General features: G+C 48.8%; 1 protein-coding gene across 1 annotated transcript; it reads left to right on the top strand.

Annotated features, from left to right (window-relative positions):
* Nucleotides 1-917: 917 nt before the first annotated feature.
* Nucleotides 918-20197, top strand: LOC140494414 (proteinase-activated receptor 3-like). Its single transcript, XM_072593596.1, has 3 exons — nucleotides 918-971; nucleotides 1358-1493; nucleotides 18527-20197. Exons 2-3 carry the CDS (start codon nucleotides 1415-1417, stop codon nucleotides 19540-19542), a joined length of 1095 nt encoding a protein of 364 aa, XP_072449697.1. The 5' UTR covers nucleotides 918-971; nucleotides 1358-1414; the 3' UTR covers nucleotides 19543-20197.
* Nucleotides 20198-21227: the final 1030 nt, after the last annotated feature.

Below are 21227 nucleotides of genomic sequence, written 5' to 3' on the forward strand. Positions count from 1 at the left end.
CCCGATGACCCTGAGACACTGCCCGATGCCCCTGAGACACTGCCCCATGTCCCTGATACACTGCCCGATGCCCCTGAGTCACTGCCCGATGTCTCTGAGACACTGCCCAATGTCCCTGATATACTGCCTGATGTCCCTGATATACTGCCCGGTGTCCCTGAGACACTGCCCAATGTCCCTGAGATACTGCCCGATGCCCGAGTCACTGCCCGATGTCCGAGAGACACTGCCCCATGTCCCTGAGACACTGCCCAATGTCCAAGAGACACTGCCCGATGTAAGTGAGACTAACGTCATGTTGTCCACATTATTCCATGTTTCACCTTGTTGCTCAGTGCCTGAATGTGTCGATATTTCTTTGCAGCCTATGGGAATCCTCCTCCTCCTTTCTGCCTAGCATTCTATCAAAAGTAAACTTTGATGCATCACTTTGTGCCTTTTTTACACCATTAATCTTGATTATTAAATATATTTGGCTCCAGGACCGATCCCTGTGGCTCTCCACTCCTACCAGGCTCCCAACTTGAAAATGCCCTGTTTCTGTCCTCTCCTTTAACCAATCCTGTATCTGAGAGACGATTTGGCAAACCTTCCTGCTGCGGTGAGTGTGGGACACTGCCTACATGTTCCCTGTGAAGCTGAGAGATTGAGAACCGGCGGTAACAGTGTTGTTGCAGGGGCTCAGTTACACGTGGGGTTGGAATCACTCAAACCAGCTTGAAGGGAAGCTACCCCGAGGCTGTGGCAGCTGCTGAATATGTTTGTGGAGGGAGTCTGTGCGGGACAAGATGAGAATTATAAGCCAGTTTGATACAGGTTGAAAGTCCCGTTTCTTTCAGGAATCCTGGTAAAACAGGATAAGCTGTGCCCAGGAAGTTCCTTCTCTCCCCCAGACAAGAATAGACAATCCAATTGTTTGCAGCATATTCTTCATGAGGTCAATGAGAATGAAGACCAGGATTAGGTGAAAAGTAGGAACAGTTTTAATGTTGCTTGGGTCATAATATTATCCAAAGTGAAAGTTACTGCCAGTGCTCCGTTAGGTCAAACTCTTTGCAATAGATACTTGACAGTGGTTAAGAAAAGTTAAAATTAATATGTGAGTCACTCAAAGATGAATGGGGAAATGAGAAGCTGGCTATGGAATGGTTTTGTTTTAAAAATGAACACAAGACTAAACAAAACTAGAATCCTGACTCTTTGGTTTGTTACTTTCCCCCAGCATGAGTCTCCAAATTACAAACATTTTGTGTGCAAGAGGCAAGATAATTTCCCAGCCCCCTAATAAGCCTGTGATGTTGATTTCCTGGCAGTCAAATCGCCGAGCTGTGTTTACGTCAGGTTTCCTCTGTTACAGAGCGTACAAAGCCACTAGACAGCCAGATCATCCTGAGAGTCCAACAGCTCCACACCCATGGCCAAAGCATCGTACCAAAACCTTGTTCTACTTGCACTGTTAATCTTACCCACAGCACTCAGCCAATCGGAACAAGGTAAGATTCACATTTTATCTTATTAACAGAGTGAAGATGGTTTTTGCGAAAGTGTGTTTCAAGTTCTCTGAGCAGATCGACAACCGTGGTGTGGTGCTTTGGAATTTTCAAGAGGCAGCTATATTAAAGGGTAATATGTGAGATCAGAGCTCCTGCTGTTGTTGGTGATGTATTCACACAGATAATGGACAGGCTAATAGACAAGAAGCAGAGAGTCAGGATAAATGGGCCCTTTTCAGACATACACTGTGCCTTGTGGAGTGCTAGGGTGATCACAGCCTAGGACTTGGCTAGTTCTCAATATTGCAATGTGGTTAGTGAACTGTGACTGTATTTGCTGATCAGTGCGAAGGAGAGCAAATGGTGATGATGTGAAGACTCCGCAAAGGGATAAAAATAAGTGACCACATGAAGGTGTTACAGATTGAGTGCAAACAGTGAGTGTTTTTGCTGTGATAACCAGAATAAAAGAAGCAATATTAATGGAAGGAAATGTCAGATTCAATCAAAGTTTTCAAAAGGTCATCGAGTCACAGAATCATAGAGATGTCCAGCACAGAAACAAACCCTTCAGTCCAACTCGTCCATGCTGACCAGATATCCCAACCAAGAGGTTAGATTAGAGTGGTGCTGGAAAAGCACAGCAGTTCAGGCAGCATCTGAGGAGCAGGAAAATCGACATTTTGGGCAAAAGCCCTTCATCAGGAATAGAGGCAGAGAGCCTGACGCATGGAGAAATAAGTGAGAGGAGGGTGGGGTTGGGGAGAAAGTAGCATAGAGTACAAAAGGTGAATGAGGGTGGGGATGGAGGTGATAGATGAAGGAGGTTGGAGTGGATAGGTGGAAAGGAAGATAGGCAGGTAGGACAGGTCATGGGGACAGTGCTGAGCTGGACGGTTGGAACTAGGGTGAGGTGGGGGAAGGGGAAATGAGGAAACTGTTGAAGTCCACATTGATGCCCAGGGGTTGAAGTGTTCCGAGGAGGAAGATGAGGCGTTCTTCCTCTTGGCGTCAGGTGGTGAGGGAGCGGCGGTGAAGGAGGCCCAGGACCTCCATGTCCTCGGCAGAGTGGGAGGGGGAGTTGAAATGTTGGGCCACGGGGCGGTGTGCTTGATTGGTGCAGGTGTCCCAGTGATGTTCCCTAAAGCGCTCTGCTAAGAGGCGCCCAGTCTCCCCAATGTAGAGGAGACCGCATCGGGAGCAACGGGTACAATAAATGATATCGGTGGATGTGCAGGAAAAACTTTGATGGATGTGGAAGGCTCCTTTAGGGCCTTGGATAGAGGTGAGGGAGGAGGTGTGGGCGCAGGTTTTACAGTTCCTGCGGTGACAGGGGAAGGTGCCAGAATGGGAGGGTGGGTTGTTAGGGGGTGTGGACCTGACCAGGTAGTCACGGAGGGAATGGTCTTTGCGGAAGGCGGAAAGGGGTGGGGAGGGAAATATATCCCTGGTGGTGGGGTCTATTTGGAGGTGGCGAAAACGTCATCGGATGGTTTGGTTTATGCGAAGGTTGGTAAGGTGGAAGGTGAGCACCAGGGGCCGTCCTTATTATGGTTGGAGGGGTGGGGAAAATACTTTGTCTATTTATCCTATCCACGCCCCTCATGATTTTATAAACCTCTATAAGGTTACCCCTCAGCCCCCGACGCTCCAGGGAAAACAGTTCCAGCCTGTTCAGCCTCTCCCTGTAGCTCAAATCCTCCAACCCTGGCAACATCCTTGTAAATCGTTTCTACACCCTTTCAAGTTTCACAACATCTTTCTGATAGGAAGGAGTCCAGAATTGCATACAGTATTCAAAAAATGGTCTAACCAATGTCATGTACAGCCACAACATGAACTTCCAACTCTTGTACTCAATACTCTAACCAAGTCATTGAGTAATGACTTGGATTGAAACAATGTGAAGGGTTATGGTCTCCTTTTGTAATATGAAAGTACTGTGATTCTATAATAGAGACAAAAAATAACTGCAGATCCTGGAATCCAGGGGAGACAAATGGGAGGCTGGAGGAACACAGCAAGTCAGGCAGCATCAGGAGGTGGAGAAGTCAATGTTTCAGGTGTAACCCTTCTTCAGGACTGGGGGTGGGTGTTGGGGGGAGCTGCAGATAAAGGGGGTGGTGGGGGCAGAGTGATGAGGTGGGGATAGGTGGAGACAGTAGAGGGTACAATCTGATTGGTCAATTTGTGGAATGAATCCAGTAGGTGGCTGAGAGGAGTGGAAGGGAGGGGGAGGGGCTGGGAAGGGAGTTAAGGGATGGGGAAGGAGGTTACTTGAAATTGAAGAACTCAATGTTGAGTCTTTCAGACTGTAGGCTGCCCAAGTGGAAAATGAGATGTTCCTCCAATATGCAGTGTGGTTCGCTGTGGCAATGGAGGCGGCCAAGAATGGTCATGTTGAAAAGAGTGGGATGGGGAAGTGAAATGGGCGGTGACTGGGAGGTCCAGTCAGCCCCCTGCAGGCCTGGCTACGATGCTCGGCGAACTGTTCCCTAAGTTTACATTAGGTCTCCCCGATGTAGAGAAGACCACATCGGGACCACCTGATGCAGTAAACTAGACCGGAAGCGAGGCAAGTGAACCTCTGTCTCAGTTGCAGGGGAAGGTACCTGGGGGTTCGGGGAGTGTTGGTGGGGAGACCATGGATTGGTGAAGGGAACAGTCCTTGTGGAAGGCAGAGAGAAGTGGGGAGGGGATGATGTTCCTGACAGTGGGGTCTAATTGGAGTTGGCGGAGGTGTTTAAGGGTGATCTATTGGATGCAGAGACTGGTGGGGTGGTAGGTGAGGACAAGGGGACCTCAGTCTTTATTGCGTTTGGAGGGAGGTTTACAGCAGTGGAACAGGGAATGGAGGTGGTGCGGTGGAGGACTGTCTGGATGACAGAGGAGGGAAAAGCACGTTGTTCGAAATAAGTAGGCATCCAGTATGTTTGGGAGTGGAAGGTCTCCTCGTCTGAGCAGATGGGGCGGAGGTGGAGGAATTGGGAGAATGGGAAGGAGTTCTTGCAGGATACTTGGTGGGAGGAGGTGTAGTCCTGGTTGGTGTGAGAGTCTGTGGATTTATAGCAAACAGCTGTCTGGAGATTGTAATTCTGTAATAGCTGGTTACTTGGTGACTGGATTGATACCTGGAATGATTATCTAATGAGGAACTGTTGGACACACTGGGCTGGAGTTTGGAAAAGTGAGGGGGACCTGATTGAAGATCCAGAATAATGTTGACAAGGTGGACATGGGGTCTTGTCCCTTGTGTGGGTCTGCCCATAACCAGGGGTGCTGTTTTAAAATTAGGGCTAACCTTTTTCAAACAGAGACCAGGACAATTGTGTGACTTGGGAACATTTTGCCTAAGAAGGGGAATGGAGATGAGGGACTTTCAATATTTTTAAGGTGGAGGTGGATGGATTCTTGGCTGGGAGTGAAAGTTATCAGGGGAATGCAGAAATCAAAACACCAAGAGATCAGTCATCTCTGAGGAGGCCAAATCGCTCTTTCTGTTTCGGAGTTGTGTGTTTGTGTGCTGAGGAATAGAGATTAGACTGAGGAATGCTTGACACAGATAGATCTAGGTGTCCTTGTGCCTAAATCACAAAATGTTACATTTTTTATTTATTCATGGGGCATGGGAGTCACCAGCTGGTCCAGCATTTATTACCCATCCCTAATTGTCCTTTGAGAAGGTGGTAGTGAGCTGCCAATCTAAATCACTGCTGTCCCTCTGCTGTAGGTACAATAAACATGCAGGAACAACAAGCCATTGGGAAGGCAAATGGAATGTTGGCCTTTAGGAATGGAATATAAAATAAAGGAAGACTTGGTATGCTTGTACACGGTGTTGGTGAGTCAAAATGTTTGGTGCTGGAAAAGCACAGCATCCAAAGAGCAGGAGAGTCAACGTATCAGGCATAAACCTCATTCCTGATGAAGTGCTTTATCTGAAACTGGGATTTTCCTGGTCCTCAGATGCTCCCTGACCTGCTATGCTTTTCCAGCACCACTCTTTTGACTCTGATCTCCAGCATCTGCAGTCCTCACTTTCTCCTAGATGGTGTTGAGCAGACCACACCGAGAATATTATTTATAGATCTGGTCTCTCTGTCTCTCTAAGTCTCTCTAACTTGAAAGGGTTCAGAAAAGATTTACAAGGATGTTGCCAGGGTTGGAGGATTTGAGCTATAGGGAGAGGCTGAACAGGCTGGGGCTGTTTTCCCTGGAGCGTCGGAGGCTGAGGTTTACAAAATTATGAGGGGCATGGATAGGGTAAATAGACAAAGTCTTTCAAAGTTTGTGAGAAGATTTGTAGCTCGGGTGCTTGTTGTTGTGGTTCTGTTCGCCGAGCTGGGAATTTGTGTTGCAGACATTTTGTCCCCTGTCTAGGTGACATCCTCAGTGCTTGGGAGCCTCCTGTGAAGCGCTTCTGTGATCTTTCCTCCGGCATTTATAGTGGTTTGTATCTGCTGCTTCCGGTTGTCAGTTCCAGCTGTCCGTTGCAGTGGTCGGTATATTGGGTCCAGGACGATGTGCTTATTGATTGAATCTGTGGATGAGTGCCATGCCTCTAGGAATTCCCTGGCTGTTCTCTGTTTGGCTTGTCCTATAATAGTAGTGTTGTCCCAGTCGAACTCACGTTGCTTGTCATCTGCGTGTGTGGCTACTAAGGATAGCTGGTCGTGTCGTTTCGTGGCTAGTTGGTGTTCATGGATGCGGATCGTTAGCTGTCTTCCTGTTTGTCCTATGTAGTGTTTTGTACAGTCCTTGCAGTAGTGTACAAAATCCCATGCAAAGGACTGTACAAAACACTACATAGGACAAACAGGAAGACAGCTAACGATCCGCATCCATGAACACCAATTAACTACGAAACGACACGACCAGCTATCCTTAGTAGCCACACACGCAGATGACAAGCAACATGAATTCGACTGGGACAACACTACTATTATAAGACAAGCCAAACAGAGAACAGCCAGGGAATTCCTAGAGGCATGGCACTCATCCACAGATTCAATCAATAAGCACATCGACCTGGACCCAATATACCGGCCACTGCAGCGGACAGCTGGAACTGACAACCGGAAGCGGCAAAGACAAACCACTATAAATGCCGGAGGAAAGATCACAGAAGCGCTTCACAGGAGGCTCCCAAGCACTGAGGATGTCACCTAGACAGGGGACGAAACGTCTACAACACAAATTCCCAGCTCGGCGAACAGAACCACAACATGGCAAAGTCTTTTCCTTAGGGTTGGGGAGTCCAGAACTAGAGGGCATAGGTTTAGGGTGAGAGGGGAAAGATATAAAAGAGACCTAAGGAGCAACTTTTTCACACAGAGGGTGGTACGTGTATGGAATGAGCTGCCAGAGGATGTGGTGGAGGCTGGTACAGTTGCAACATTTAAGAGGCATTTGGATGGGTATATGAATAGGAAGGGTTTGGAGGGATATGGGCCGGGTACTGGCAGGTGGGACTAGATTGGGTTGGGATATCTGGTCGGCATGGACAGGTAGGACCAAAGGGTCTGTTTCCATGCTGTACATCTCTGTGACTCTATGAGGTGAGTTACATGAACATTGTAAGAAGCTCCAAGACGTTTTCACTTTACTGATCCTTGGGATGAAGGTGTTTGGTAGATGAGGAAAGGTTAAGTCTGTATTCCTTGGAGTTGAGAAGAATGAGAGGTGATCTTATTGAAACATAGGATTCTGATGAGGCTTGCCAGAGGAGATGGAGAGAGGATATTTCCACATAAGGGATTTGGGAACTAGGAACACAGTTTAAAATATGGAATTTCTCATCTAATATCCTCTGAGAGGGTCATGAATTTGTGGAATTCACTTCTCCAGAAAGCAATGGAAGCTCATTGGCTCAATATGTTCTGGTTCTGGTGGGCAGACTTTTGATGAACAAAGGAGTCGAGAGATAAGGGGTGGAGGAGGGGGCAGATACGAAGGTGCAGCTCCGACCCCACCCTCTCTATGGGTGGTGTGGAAATCCTGCACAGATCGGTTGCAGTTCTTTGTTCTGGATGTTTGGTCAGAAGCCACACTGGCTTTCAGGAATGGGAGAAAGCTCCTAGTGAGGATTCAGGCGTTGATCTAGTCAGTGAGGGAGAGTAGGAAGACTCCTTGGTAGTTCCCACAATCCACATTGCCTCCTTTCTTGAAGACAGTAATGATGGCAGCAACCCTGGGATTAGTGGGAATTTCTACTTGATCCCAGATTTTCAGGAACAGTTGGTGGTGATGATGGGTAGGCTCTGCTCATCCAAGTTTGAAAATCTCCGTTGGAATTCCATCTACTCCTTCAGCTTTTCCATTCCTCAAGTGTCTAGTGTCATAGAGTCATAAAGTCATTGAGACCCTTCGGTCCAACCTGTCCATGCCGACCAGATATCCCAACCCAATCTAGTCCCACCTGCCAGCACCCGGCCCATATCCCTCCAAACCCTTCCTATTCATATACCCATCCAAATGCCTCTTAAATGTTGCAATTGTACCAGCCTCCACCACATCCTCTGGCAGCTCATTCCATACACATACCACCCTCTGCGTGAAATAGTTGCCCCTTAGGTCTCTTTTATATCTTTCCCCTCTCACCCTAAACCTATGCCCTCTAGTTCTGGACTCCCCGACCCCAGGGAAAATAATTTGTCTATTTATCCTATCCATGCCCCTCATAATTTTGTAAATTTCTATAAGGTCACCCCTCAGCCTCCGACGCTCCAGGGAAAACAGCCCCAGCCTGTTCAGCCTCTCCCTATAGCTCAAATCCTCCAACCCTGGCAACATCCTTGTAAATCTTTTCTGAACCCTTTCAAGTTTCACAACATCTTTCCAATAGGAAGGAGACCAGAAATGCAAACAATATTCCAACAGTGGCCCAACCAATGTCCTGTACAGCTGCAACATGACCTCCCAACTCCTGTACTCAATACTCTGACCAATAAAGGAAAGCATACCAAACGCCTTCTTAACTATCCTATCTACCTGCAACTCCACTTTCAAGGAGCTATGAACCTGCACTCCAAGGTCTCTTTGTTCAGCAACTCTCCCTAGGACCTTACTATTAAGTGTATAAGTCCAGCTAAGATTTGCTTTCCCAAAATGCAGCATTCTCGCATTTATCTGATTTAAACTCCATCTGCCACTTCTCAGCCCATTGGCCCATCTGATCACGATCCTGTTGTAATCTGAGGTAACCCTCTTCACTGTCCACTACACCTCCAATTTTGGTGTCATCTGCAAACTTACTAACTGTACCTCTTATGCTTACGTCCATATCATTTATGTCAATGACAAAACGTAGAGGACTCAGCACCGATCCTTGTGGCACTCCACTGGTCACAGGCCTCCAGTCTGAAAAACAACTCTCCACCACCACTCTCTGTTGTCTACCTTTGAGCCAGTTCTGTATCCAAATGGCTAGTTCTCCCTGTATTCCGTGAGATCTAATCAGTCACCCATGGGGAACCTTGTCGAACGCCTTATTGAAGTCCATATAGATCACATCTACTGCTCTGCCCTCATCAATCTTCTTTGTTACTTCTTCAAAAACTTCAGTCAAGTTTGTGAGACATGATTTCCCACGCACAAAGCCATGTTGACTATCCCGAATCAGTCCTTGCCTTTCCAAGTACATGTGCATCCTGTCCCTCAGGATTCCCTCCAACAACTGGGCGGCATGGTGGCACAGTGGTTAGCACTGCTGCCTCACAGCGCCAGAGACCCAGGTTCAATTCCTGCATCAGGCGACTGACTGTGTGGAGTTTGCACGTTCTCCCCGTGTCTGCGTGTGTTTCCTCCGGGTGCTCCGGTTTCCTCCCACAGTCCAAAGATGTGCAGGTCAGGTGGATTGGCCATGCTAAATTGCCCGTAGTGTTAGGTAAGGGGTAGATGTAGGGGTATGGATGGGTTGTTCTTCGGCGGGGCGGTGTGGACTTGTTGGGCCGAAGGGCCTGTTTCCACACTGTAAGTAATCTAAGATCCCCTATCTAAACTTGCCCACCACCGAGGTCAGGCTCACTGGTCTATAGTTCCCTGGATTGTCTTTACCGCCCTTCTTAAACAGTGGCACCACGTTTGCCAACCTCCAGTCTTCCGGCACCTCACCTGTGACTATCGATGATACAAATATCTCAGCAAGAGGCCCAGCAATTACTTCTCTAGCTCCCACAGAGTTCTCGGGTACACCTGATCAGGTCCTGGGGATTTATCCACCTTTATGCATTTCAAGACATCCAGCACTTCCTCCTCTGTAATATGGACATTTTTCAAGGTGTCACCATCTATTTCCCTACAGTCTATATCTTCCATATCCTTTTCCACAGTAAATACTGATGCAAAATATTCATTTAGTATCTCCCCCATTTTCTGTGGCTCCACACAAAGGCCACCTTGCTGATCTTTGAGGGGCCCTATTCTCTCCCTAGTTACCCTTTTGTCCTTCATGTATTTGTAAAAACCCTTTGGATTCTCCTTAATCAGCGTCAACTTCTGCCACATTCAGTGGGGTCCATTGTTAAACCATAAGACCACACAAAATAGGAGTGGAAATTGGGGCATTCAGCCCATCAAGTCTGCTTCACAACCAAAATGTTGACTTCCCCAGCCTCCTGATACTGCCTGCCTTGCTGTGTTCCCCCTCCCTCCTGATACTGCCTGCCTTGCTGTGTCCCTCTCCCTCCTGATGCTGCCTGCCTTGCTGTGTCCCCCTCCCTCCTGATGCTGCCTGCCTTGCTGTGTCCCTCTCCCTCCTGATGCTGCCTGCCTTGCTGTGTTCCCCTCCCTCCTGATACTGCCTGCCTTGCTGTGTCCCTCTCCCTCCTGATACTGCCTGCCTTGCTGTGTCCCTCTCCCTCCTGATACTGCCTGCCTTGCTGTGTTCCCCTCCCTCCTGATCCTGCCTGCCTTGCTGTGTTCCCCTCCCTCCTGATGCTGCCTGCCTTGCTGTGTTCCCCCTCCCTCCTGATACTGCCTGCCTTGCTGTGTCCCTCTCCCTCCTGATGCTGCCTGCCTTGCTGTGTCCCCCTCCCTCCTGATGCTGCCTGCCTTGCTGTGTCCCTCTCCCTCCTGATGCTGCCTGCCTTGCTGTGTTCCCCTCCCTCCTGATACTGCCTGCCTTGCTGTGTCCCTCTCCCTCCTGATACTGCCTGCCTTGCTGTGTCCCTCTCCCTCCTGATACTGCCTGCCTTGCTGTGTCCCCCTCCCTCCTGATACTGCCTGCCTTGCTGTGTCCCTCTCCCTCCTGATACTGCCTGCCTTGCTGTGTCCCCCTCCCTCCTGATACTGCCTGCCTTGCTGTGTCCCTCTCCCTCCTGATACTGCCTGCCTTGCTGTGTCCCTCTCCCTCCTGATACTGCCTGCCTTGCTGTCTCCCTCTCCCTCCTGATACTGCCTGCCTTATGTATCTCCCTCCCTCCTGATACTGCCTGCCTTGCTGTGTTCCCCACCCTCCTGATACTGCCTGCCTTGCTGTGTTCCCCACCCTCCTGATACTGCCTGCCTTGCAGTGTCCCTCTCCCTCCTGATGTTGCCTGCCTTGCCCTGAAGCTCTGACCTACCACCTTCATCCCCACCCCCACTCACCTATTGTACTCTATGCTACTTTCTCCCCACCCCCACCCTCCTCACATTTATCTCTCCACCCTGCAGGCACTCTGCCTGTATTCCTGATGAAGGGCTTTTGCCTGAAACGTCGATTTTCCTGCTCCTCGGATGCTGCCTGAACTGCTGTGCTTTTCCAGCTCCACTCTGATCCAGAATCCTTGCTGTGTTCCCCAGTCTCCTGGCTGTCCCTCCTGATGCTGCCTGCCTTGCCCCGAACATGGAATCTTTCCCTAACCTGGGAAGTTACCTCTCATCTAAGGCTGACATTAATAGGGCAATTCAACATCATTCAATCTGCATGCACTGTCTATAGATGCCCAAGAATGAGAGATTTTGACTATCAAGACATCCGTACTGATACCAAAATCTTTGTGGAAGGCTGTCATCCTTCTGACTTTTCTAAATGGCTCTGAAGCTTAAAGAATGTTAATGATACAATCTGTACAGTGTGGAAAACGAGTATTGTCGGCATGGACTGATTAGATTAGATTACTTACAGTGTGGAAACAGGCCCTTCGGCCCAACAAGTCCACACTGACCCGCCGAAGCACAACCCACCCATACCCCTACATCCACATCTACCCCTTACCTAACACTACGGGCAATTTAGCATGGCCAATTCACCTGACCTGCACATCTTTGGACTGATTTGACCATTGGGTCTATTTCCATGTGTCTGGGAGAAAGTGAGGACTGCAGATGCTGGAGATCAGTCGAAGAGTGTGGTGCTGGAAAAGCGCAGCAGATCAGGCAGCATCCAAGGAGCAGGAGAGTTGACATTTCGAGCAAAAGCCCTTCATCAGGAATCATTGCTTGATGAAGTGCTTATGCCCGAAACATCGATTCTCCTGCTCCTCGGATACTGCCTGACCGGCTGTGCTTTTCCAGCACCACACTCTTCAACTCTCTTTCCATGCTGAATGACTCTGCTACTCCACGTCAGCAAGAGAAAGTACGGAAGAGGAACTGGAGAAAGGAACAGTCTCAAGACCAAGGATTCTTCCACCTCACAAAAACACTAAGCATGTGTGTGGTCAGAGGTGGGGCTCTAAGATTGGGCTCATCAGCCATCAACGGGACACTGAGCCCATGTGCAGTGACATGAAATTTTCTAGGTGGACAATCGAATTGTTAGGAAGTGATTGCTGACGACAATAACAAATCTTACTCAATGACTGAGCAGGTTTGAGAGGCTGAATGACCACATTCTTCTCATGCTTATGTGATGGAGAAAATCTGTCCAAAGTTAAACTGATCTGGTTTAGATCAGACCACAGGTTTGCCTGTGTGTTGCCCTCTATGACTTGAACAAGTGCAGATTTACTGTCAGCGCCATCTCTAATTTGCCAATCAAAAACTGAGAGATATTGAAAATGGAGAGTTAGCACAATGAGGCATGTTACTGAAAACTACCTCCAAGTAGCCATCTGTGAGCAGTGACAAACCAGGGCAGGACTTATACAGTTAATGGCAGGGCCCCGGGGGAGTGGTACTGAGGAGTGCAAGTCCAGAGTTCCTTGGAAGTGGAACTTCACTGGTCAGAATATTGAGTACAGGAGTTGGGATGTCATGTTACAGCTGTACGGGACATTGGAAATCCACGTTTGGAGTATGGCATGCAGTTCTGGTTGCCCTACTATAAAATAAAGTTTTACATGAAGAGTGCAGGAAGGATTTACAAGGATATTACCAAGACTGGAGGGTTTGAGCTACAGGGAGAGGCTGGATAGGCTGGGGCTGTTCTCCATGGAACATCGGAGGCTGAGGGGGTGACCTTATAGAAGTTTATAAAATCATGAGGAGCATGGATAGGGTAAATAGACAAGGTCCTTTCCCCGGTGTAGGGGCATCCAAAACTAATAAGCATAGGCTTAAGGTGAGAAGGGAAAGATTTAAAAGGGACCTGAGGGGCAACTTTTTCACACAAAGGGTGGTGTGTGTGTGGAACGAGCTGCCAGAGGAAGTGGTAAAGGCTGGTCAGTGTGGAGGAGTTGGGTAGGTGGGTCTGTTCCTGGGCGTGATGATCACCAACAATCTGACCTTGTTCACCCACATCTACGCAATGGCCAAGAAAGCACACCAACATCTCTACTTCCTCAGGAGGCGAAGGAAATGTCCACAGTGACTCTTACCAATTTTTATAGATGCACTATAGAAAGCATCCTGTCTAAAAGCATCACACCTTGGTACAGATACTGCTCTGCCCAAGACCCTAAGAAATTACAGAGAGTTGTGAACACAGCCCAGTCTATCACACAAACCAGCCTCCCATCCACTAACTCCATCTACCCTTCCCACTGCCTCGGGGAAGCAGCCAACATCATCACAGACTCCTCCCACCCTCAAAAACAGCTTCTTCCCTACTGTTATCAAAATCATGAATGACCTCCCATTTATTAGAGTTGATCTTTCTCTGCAGCATCTCTGTAGCTGTAACACTATATTCTGCATTCTGTTTTATTACCCTGGTGGACTTATGGAAGGTATGATTTGCCTGGTTAACACAAAAAGCAAAATCTCAGTACATGAGACAATAATAAATGAAATCAGTAGGACTCTATGAGTCTATGTGAATAAACAAATTTTTCAAAAATGACAATAAGACATTCTCACAGATTCCTGCAGTTGGTTTTGTTGATGAGCTCATGCCCAAAACGTCGATTCTCCTGCTCCTTGGATGCTGCCTGACCTGCTGCGCTTTTCCACCAACACATTTTCAGCTCTGATCTCCAGCATCTGCAGTCCTCACTTTCTCCTCGAAGTGTTTAGACCACCCAGACCATCCAGAGCCACCCAGACCCACCCAGACCCACCCAGACCCACCCAGACCACCCAGACCAGCCGACTCACCCAGACCCACCCAGACTACCCAGACCCACCAAGACCAACCCAGACCCACCCAGACCCACCCAGACCCACCCAGACCCACCCAGACCATCCAGACCCACCCAGACCCACCCAGACCCACCCAGACCACCCAGACCACCCAGACCACCCAGACCCACTCAGACACACCCAGACCAACCCAGACCCACCCAGACCACCCAGACCCACCAAGACCACCTAGACCCACCCAGACCCACCCAGACCACCCAGACCCACCCAGACCCACCCAGACCCACCCAGACCCACCCAGACCACTCAGACCACCCAGACCACCCAGACCACCCAGACCCACCCAGACCCACCCAGACCACCCAGACCCACCCAGACCCACCCAGACCATCCAGACCCACCCAGACCCACCCAGACCACCCAGACCATCCAGACCCACCCAGACCCACCCAGACCACCCAGACCCACCCAGACCATCCAGACCCACCCAGACCACCCAGACCCACCCAGACCACCAAGACCACCCAGACCATCCAGACCCACCCAGACCCACCCAGACCATCCAGACCCACCCAGACCCACCCAGACCCACCCAGACCATCCAGACCCACCCAGACCAACCCAGACCCACCCAGACCCACCCAGACCACCCAGACCCACCCAGACCCACCCAGACCCACCCGGACCACCCAGACCCACCCAGACCCACCCAGACCCACCCAGACCAACCCAGACCCACCCAGACCACCCAGACCCACCCAGACCCACCCAGACCATCCAGACCCACCCAGACCCACCCAGACCAACCCAGACCCACTCAGACCCACCCAGACCCACTCAGACCCACCCAGTCCCACCCAGACCCACCCAGACCATCCAGACCCACCCAGACCACCCAGACCACCCAGACCACCCAGACCCACCCAGACCACCCAGACCATCCAGACCCACTCAGACCCACCTAGACCATCCAGACCCACCCAGACCACTCAGACCACCCAGACCACCAAGACCAGCCCAGACCACCCAGACCCACCCAGACTCACCCAGACCCACCCAGACCCACCAAGACCACCCAGACCATCCAGACCCACCCAGACCCACCCAGACCCACCCAGACCCACCCAGACCCACCCCGACCCACCCAGACCACCCAGACCCACCAAGACCACCCAGACCACCCAGACCCACCAAGACCACCCAGACCATCCAGACCCACCCAGACCCACCCAGACCCACCCCGACCCACCCAGACCACCCAGACCCACCCAGACCCACCTAGACCCACCCAGACCCACCCAGACCCACCCAGACCCACCTAGACCCACCCAGACCCACCCAGACCCACCCAGACCACCCAGACCCACCCAGACCCACCCAGACCCACCTAGACCCACCCAGACCCACCCAGACCCACCCAGACCCACCTAGACCCACCCAGACCCACCCAGACCCACCCAGACCCACCTAGACCCACCCAGACCCACCCAGACCCACCCTGACCACCCCAACCACCCAGACACACCCAGACCACCCAGACCACCCAGACCACTCAGACCACCCAGACCACTCAGCCCACCCAGACCACTCAGCCCACCCAGACCCACACAGACCCACCCAGGCACACCTAGACCACCCAGACCCACGCAGACCCATCCAGACCACCCAGACCACCCAGACCACCCAGACCACCCAGATTACCCAGACCACTATCACAGTCCCACAGCTGCACCAACCTTATCATGTCTCAGGCCAAAGTTGTTCCACTATTAGAACTTTATAGGATATTGTATCAAAGTCCTGCATTTTTATGAATGAAAAGTATCTGACTGATTAAAGAGTTCCGTAAAGTTTCCTCACATTGAGTTTAGATGATCAAAGGGTGATCTTGACAGGATTGATTTGGAGGAGCCGGTGTTGGGGTGGACAAAGCTAATAATCACACAACACCAGGTTATAATCCAACAGGCTTATTTGGAAGCACTAGGTTTTGGAACATCGTTCCTTCACCAGGTGGTTGTGGAGCAAGACCAGGAGACACAGAATTTATAGCATAAGGGTTACAGTGTTACCGAGTTGTAATAACATATTAAACAAATTTAGATTAAGTCTTGCATCTTTTAGAATGGGCTTTGCTGGTTTATGCCCTTTAATATGTAAATTTGAGAACTCCTTTTGATCAAGACCTTTGGCCTTTATATTTGAGATGTCATTGTCTACAGATTAAATACCAGAGGACTGGAGGATTGCAAATGTTGTGCCCTTGTTCAAAAAGGGCAGCAGAGATGACCCAGGTAATTATAGACCAGTGAGCCTTACATCTGTTGTAGGAAAGGTTTTGGAAAGGATTATAAGAGAAAAGATTTATAATCATCTAGCAAGCAACAATTTGATTTCAGATAGTCAACATGGTTTCATCAAGGGCAGGTCGTGTCTCACAAACCTCATTGAGTATTGTGAGAAGGTGACCAAGCATGTAGATGAGGGTAGGGCAATTGACGTGGTATACATGGACTTCAGTAAAGCCTTTGATAAGGTTCCACACGGTAGGCTGTTGGAGAAAATGCAGAGGCATGGAATTGAGGGTGATTTAGCAGTTTGGATTAGAAACTGGCTTTCTGAAAGAAGGCAGCGAGTGGTGGTTGATGGAAAATATTCAGCCGAGAATCCGGTTACTACAAGGTCTGTTTTGGGACCACTGCTGTTTGTCATTTTTATAAATGACTTAGACGCAGGCATTGGTGGATGGATTAGTAAATTTTCAGATGACACTAAAGTCAGTGGAGTAGTGGACAGTTTGGAAGAATGTTATAGGTTGCAGGGGAACTTGGATAAACTGCAGAATTGGGCTGAGAGGTGGCAAATGGAGTTCAATGCAGCTAAATGTGAGGTGATGCACTTTGGGAAGAATAACAGGAAGGCAGAGTACTGGGTCAATGGAAAGATTCTTGGTAGTGTGGATGTGCAGAGGGATCTTGGAGTCCATGTACATAGATCCCTGAAAGTTGCCACCCAGGTGGATAGTGCTGTTGAGAAGGCATACGGTGTGTTAGGTTTTATTGGTAGAGGGATTGAGTTCCGGAGCCGAAATATCACGCTGCGACTATACAAAACGCTAGTGCAGCCGCACTTGGAATCTTGTGTACAGTTCTGGTTGTCATATTTTGGGAAGCATTGAAAAAGGTGCAGAGTTGATTTACCAGGATGTTGCCTGGTCTAGAGGGAAGGTCTTATGAGGAATGGCTGAGAAAGAAAGAAGGAGGCTAAGAGGGGATTTGATAGAGACATACAAGATGATCAGAGGATTAGATAGGGTAGACAGTGAGAGTCTTTTTCCTAGGATGATGACATCAGCTTGTACGAGCGGCATAGCTGCAAATTGAGGGGTGATGGATTTAAGACAGATATCAGAGGCAGGTTCTTTACACAGAGAGTGGTAAGGGCATGGAATGCCCTACCTGCTAATGTAGTCAACTCAGCCACATTAGGGAGATTTAAACAATCCTTAGATAAGCACATGGATGATGATGGGATAGTGTAGGGAGGCGAGCTGAGAATAGTTCACAGGTCGGCGCAACATCGAGGGCCGAAGGGCCTGTTCTGCGCTGTATTGTTCTATGTTCTATGTTCTAAGTTTGTTTAATATATAATTGCAACTCGATAACACTGTAAACCTTTTGCTATAAATTCTGTGTCTTCTGGTCCTGCTCCACAACCACCTGATGCTAATGCTTCCAAATAAACCTCAAGATTAGAGTGGTGCTGGGAAAGCACAGCAGGTCAGGCAGCATCTGAGGAGCAGGAAAAAGACCAAAGGTCCTTCCAAATAAACCTGTTGGACTATAATCTGGTGTTTTGTGGTTTTTAACTTTGTCCACCCCAGTCCAACACTGGCACCTCCACATCATTCCTGGTGATTGCCAGGATCAATGTCTGAAGCTGAAACGATCAACATCAGGAAAATGTAGCCTCAAAGCTGCTGGATTCTAAATGAAATGGTTGAACAGGAGTGAGGGATTGAATGGTCTCCTCCTGTCCCAAACTAAACAAAATAAAGATCATAGAAGCAGGTCATTCAGCCCATCAAGTCCACACTGACCCACTGAAGAGCATTCCACCCAGACCCACCCCATCACCCTGATTTTCCCACGGCGAACCCATCTAGCCTGCACACAACAGAGCAATTTAGCATGGCCACTACACCTAAACCACACATCTTTGTGCTGTGAGAGAAGAGCCATGCAGACACAGGGAGAATGTGCAAACTGCTGAAGGTGGCATTGAGCCCAGGTCCCTGGCACTGTCAGGCAGAGTGTTAACCACTGAGCCACTGACCAGCTCCCTCTGCATTCACACGATATGGGATCAGAGGATCATGGGTACACCATTTCAGTTAAATTCAGACTGGCCTCTATCTGGTCTCCACCTTTTATTCAAATCTCTTGGAAATAGTTTACTCAATTAAATCGCAGTCTTGAAAATTCCCAATTGATCCCCAATATTCGGAGCTTTAGGCAGGGAAGTTCCACACTCTTGGAATTTTTACAAATAACTAAATGCTAACATTAAAAATGTCATTTTGTGTTCAGATGTCCATCAGGCTCGTGGGAGAAGTTTTCATTTACCTGACACCAGTTCTGACAGTAGCCTGTGGAAATCTCTGGAAGACCATCTGACCAGTTCCATTACCACAGTGATAATTCCTGCAGTTTACAGTGTTATACTGAGCATCGGGCTCCCAGCCAATGGGATGGCTCTTTTAGTCTTGGTCAAAAGGATCCAGCGACTACCATCCACCATCTTCCTGATGAACCTGGCTGTAGCTGACCTGCTCCTGTGCCTCGTGCTGCCGTTCAAAATTCACTATCACTTCCTGGGCAACCACTGGCTCTTTGGTGAGGCTCTGTGTCGGACAATGACCGCCTTCTTCTACGGGAACATGTACTGCTCCGTCCTGCTGCTCACCTTCATCAGTGTGGACAGATACTTCGCTCTGGTCCACCCGTTTCTTTCCAAACGATTCCGGGACAATGGCTTCACTGTCAGGAGCTGTTGTGTGATTTGGCTGCTTGTTGTCATTGCCATGTTACCGTTTCTCCTCCGCAGACAGACCTATCCAATCCAGAACCTCAACATCACCACCTGCCATGATGCTTTACCAACATCATTGGTCACTGATTATTTTTTTTACTACTTTTTGTGTTTGGTTGTGTTTGGGTTTTTTATTCCGTCTCTTATTACTATATTCTGTTACCTGTCTATCGTCAGATCATTGATATTGGAAGAAAGCAAGTATTCGAAAGCTATAATGACCATGGTGTTGGTACTGACTGTGTTTTTGATATGTTTCACTCCCAGTAATATAACCCTGTTGGTACATCACTCACCGATCCACCTCACTAACAGCAATGACCTGTATTTACTCTATCTGATCTGCCTTCTGCTCAGCACCTTCAATAGCTGCCTTGACCCTTTCATCTATTATTACATTTCTGAGGAATTTCGGAATGAAGTCACAAACATGATTCTTTGCAAAGCAGAGAAACGTGAAGGTTCTGGAAAAAGATCTGAGCAGTTTGTTCTGACTAGTTCCTCTTTGAATTGAATTGAATTTATTGTCACATGTACCGAGGCACAGTGAAAAGCTTTGTCTTGCGAGCAATACTGGCAGATCACAGAGTTAAGTAGCATAGATAGTAGACAATAGGCAAACAGCAGCAAAAACACAGGTACAGGTGAATGTTAAGAGTTTGTGAGCCCATTCAGTATTCTAACAACAATAGGGTAGAAACTGTTTTGAAACCAGCTGGTGCGTGTGCTCAGGCTTCTGTACCTTCTCCCCAATGGTAGAGGTTGTAGAAAAACGTTGCCAGGGTGGGATGGATCTTTGGGAATGCTGGTGGCCTTTCCTTGACAGCGGGCCTGGTAGATGGATTCTATAGATGGGAGGTTGGCCTTTGTGATTGTCTGGGCCGAGTTACCCACTCTCTAAACTATCTCCAATCTTGAATGGTACACTTGCCAAACCAGGTAGCGATACATCCAGACAGAATGCTCTTGATGGCGCACCTATAAAAGTTGGCAAGGGTATTCGCCGTCATGCCAAATTTTCTCAGCTGCCTGAGGAAGAAAATACATTGTTGGGTCTTTGTAACCAGTGAGTTCACATGAAGTGTCCAAGAAAGCTTGTTGTGGATGATCACTCCCAGGAGCTTGACACTCTCCACTCATTCCACCTCTGTGCTGTTAATGTGTGTGTGTGTGTGTGTTGGGGGGGGGGTGGGGGGGGGGGGGGAATGAGTAACATCCCGCCGAAAGTCTATAATGAGTTCAAAGAACAAAGAACAAAGATAATTTACAGCCCAGGAACAGGCCCTTCAGCCCTCCAAGCCTGAGCTGATCCAAATGTACTGTCTAAACCTGAAGCCCAATTCCTAAGCATCTGTATCCCTCTACTCCCCACCTACTCATGTATCTGTCCAGATGCATCTTAAATTAATCTCCCGTGCCTGCCTCTACCACCTCTGCTGGCAACGCATTCCAAACGCCCACCACCCTCTGTGTGAAGTACTTGCCGCGTGTATCCCCCTTAAACTTTCCACCTCTCACCTTGAAAGCGTGACCTCTCGTTATTGAATCCTTCACCCTGGGAAAAAGCGTGTCTCTATCCACCCTGTCTATACCCTTCATGATTTTGTAAACCTCAATCAGGTCCCGCCTCAATCTCCTTTTTTCTAATGATAACAATCCTAACCTACTCAACCTCTCTTCATATCTAGCACCTTCCATACCAGGCAACATCCCCGTAAACCTTCTCTGCACCCTCTCCAAAGCGTCCACATCCTTTTGGTAATGTGGTGACCAGAACTGTACACAGTATTCTAAATGCAGCCGAAGCAATGTTTTGTACAATTTTAACATGATTTGCCAGCTCTTATACTCAATACCCCGTCCGATGAAGGCAAGCATACTATATGCCTTCTTGACCACTCTATCCACCTGTGCAGCAACCTTCAGGGTACAATGGACCTGAACTCCCAGATCTCTCTGCTCATCAACTTTTCCCAAGGCTCTTCCGTTTACTGCATAATTCGCTCTAGAATTAGTCTTCCCTAAATGCATCGCCTCACATTTGCCTGGATTGAACTCCATCTACCACTTCTCCGCCCAACTCTCCAGTCTATCTATATCCTCCTGTATTCTCTGACAGTCCCTTATGCTTTCTGATACTCCACCAATTTTCATGTCATCTGCAAACTTGCTGATCATACCAACAGTGCCCTCTTCCAG

Source organism: Chiloscyllium punctatum, chromosome 24 (genome assembly GCF_047496795.1).
Source record: "Chiloscyllium punctatum isolate Juve2018m chromosome 24, sChiPun1.3, whole genome shotgun sequence".
Lineage (NCBI taxonomy): Eukaryota > Metazoa > Chordata > Chondrichthyes > Orectolobiformes > Hemiscylliidae > Chiloscyllium > Chiloscyllium punctatum.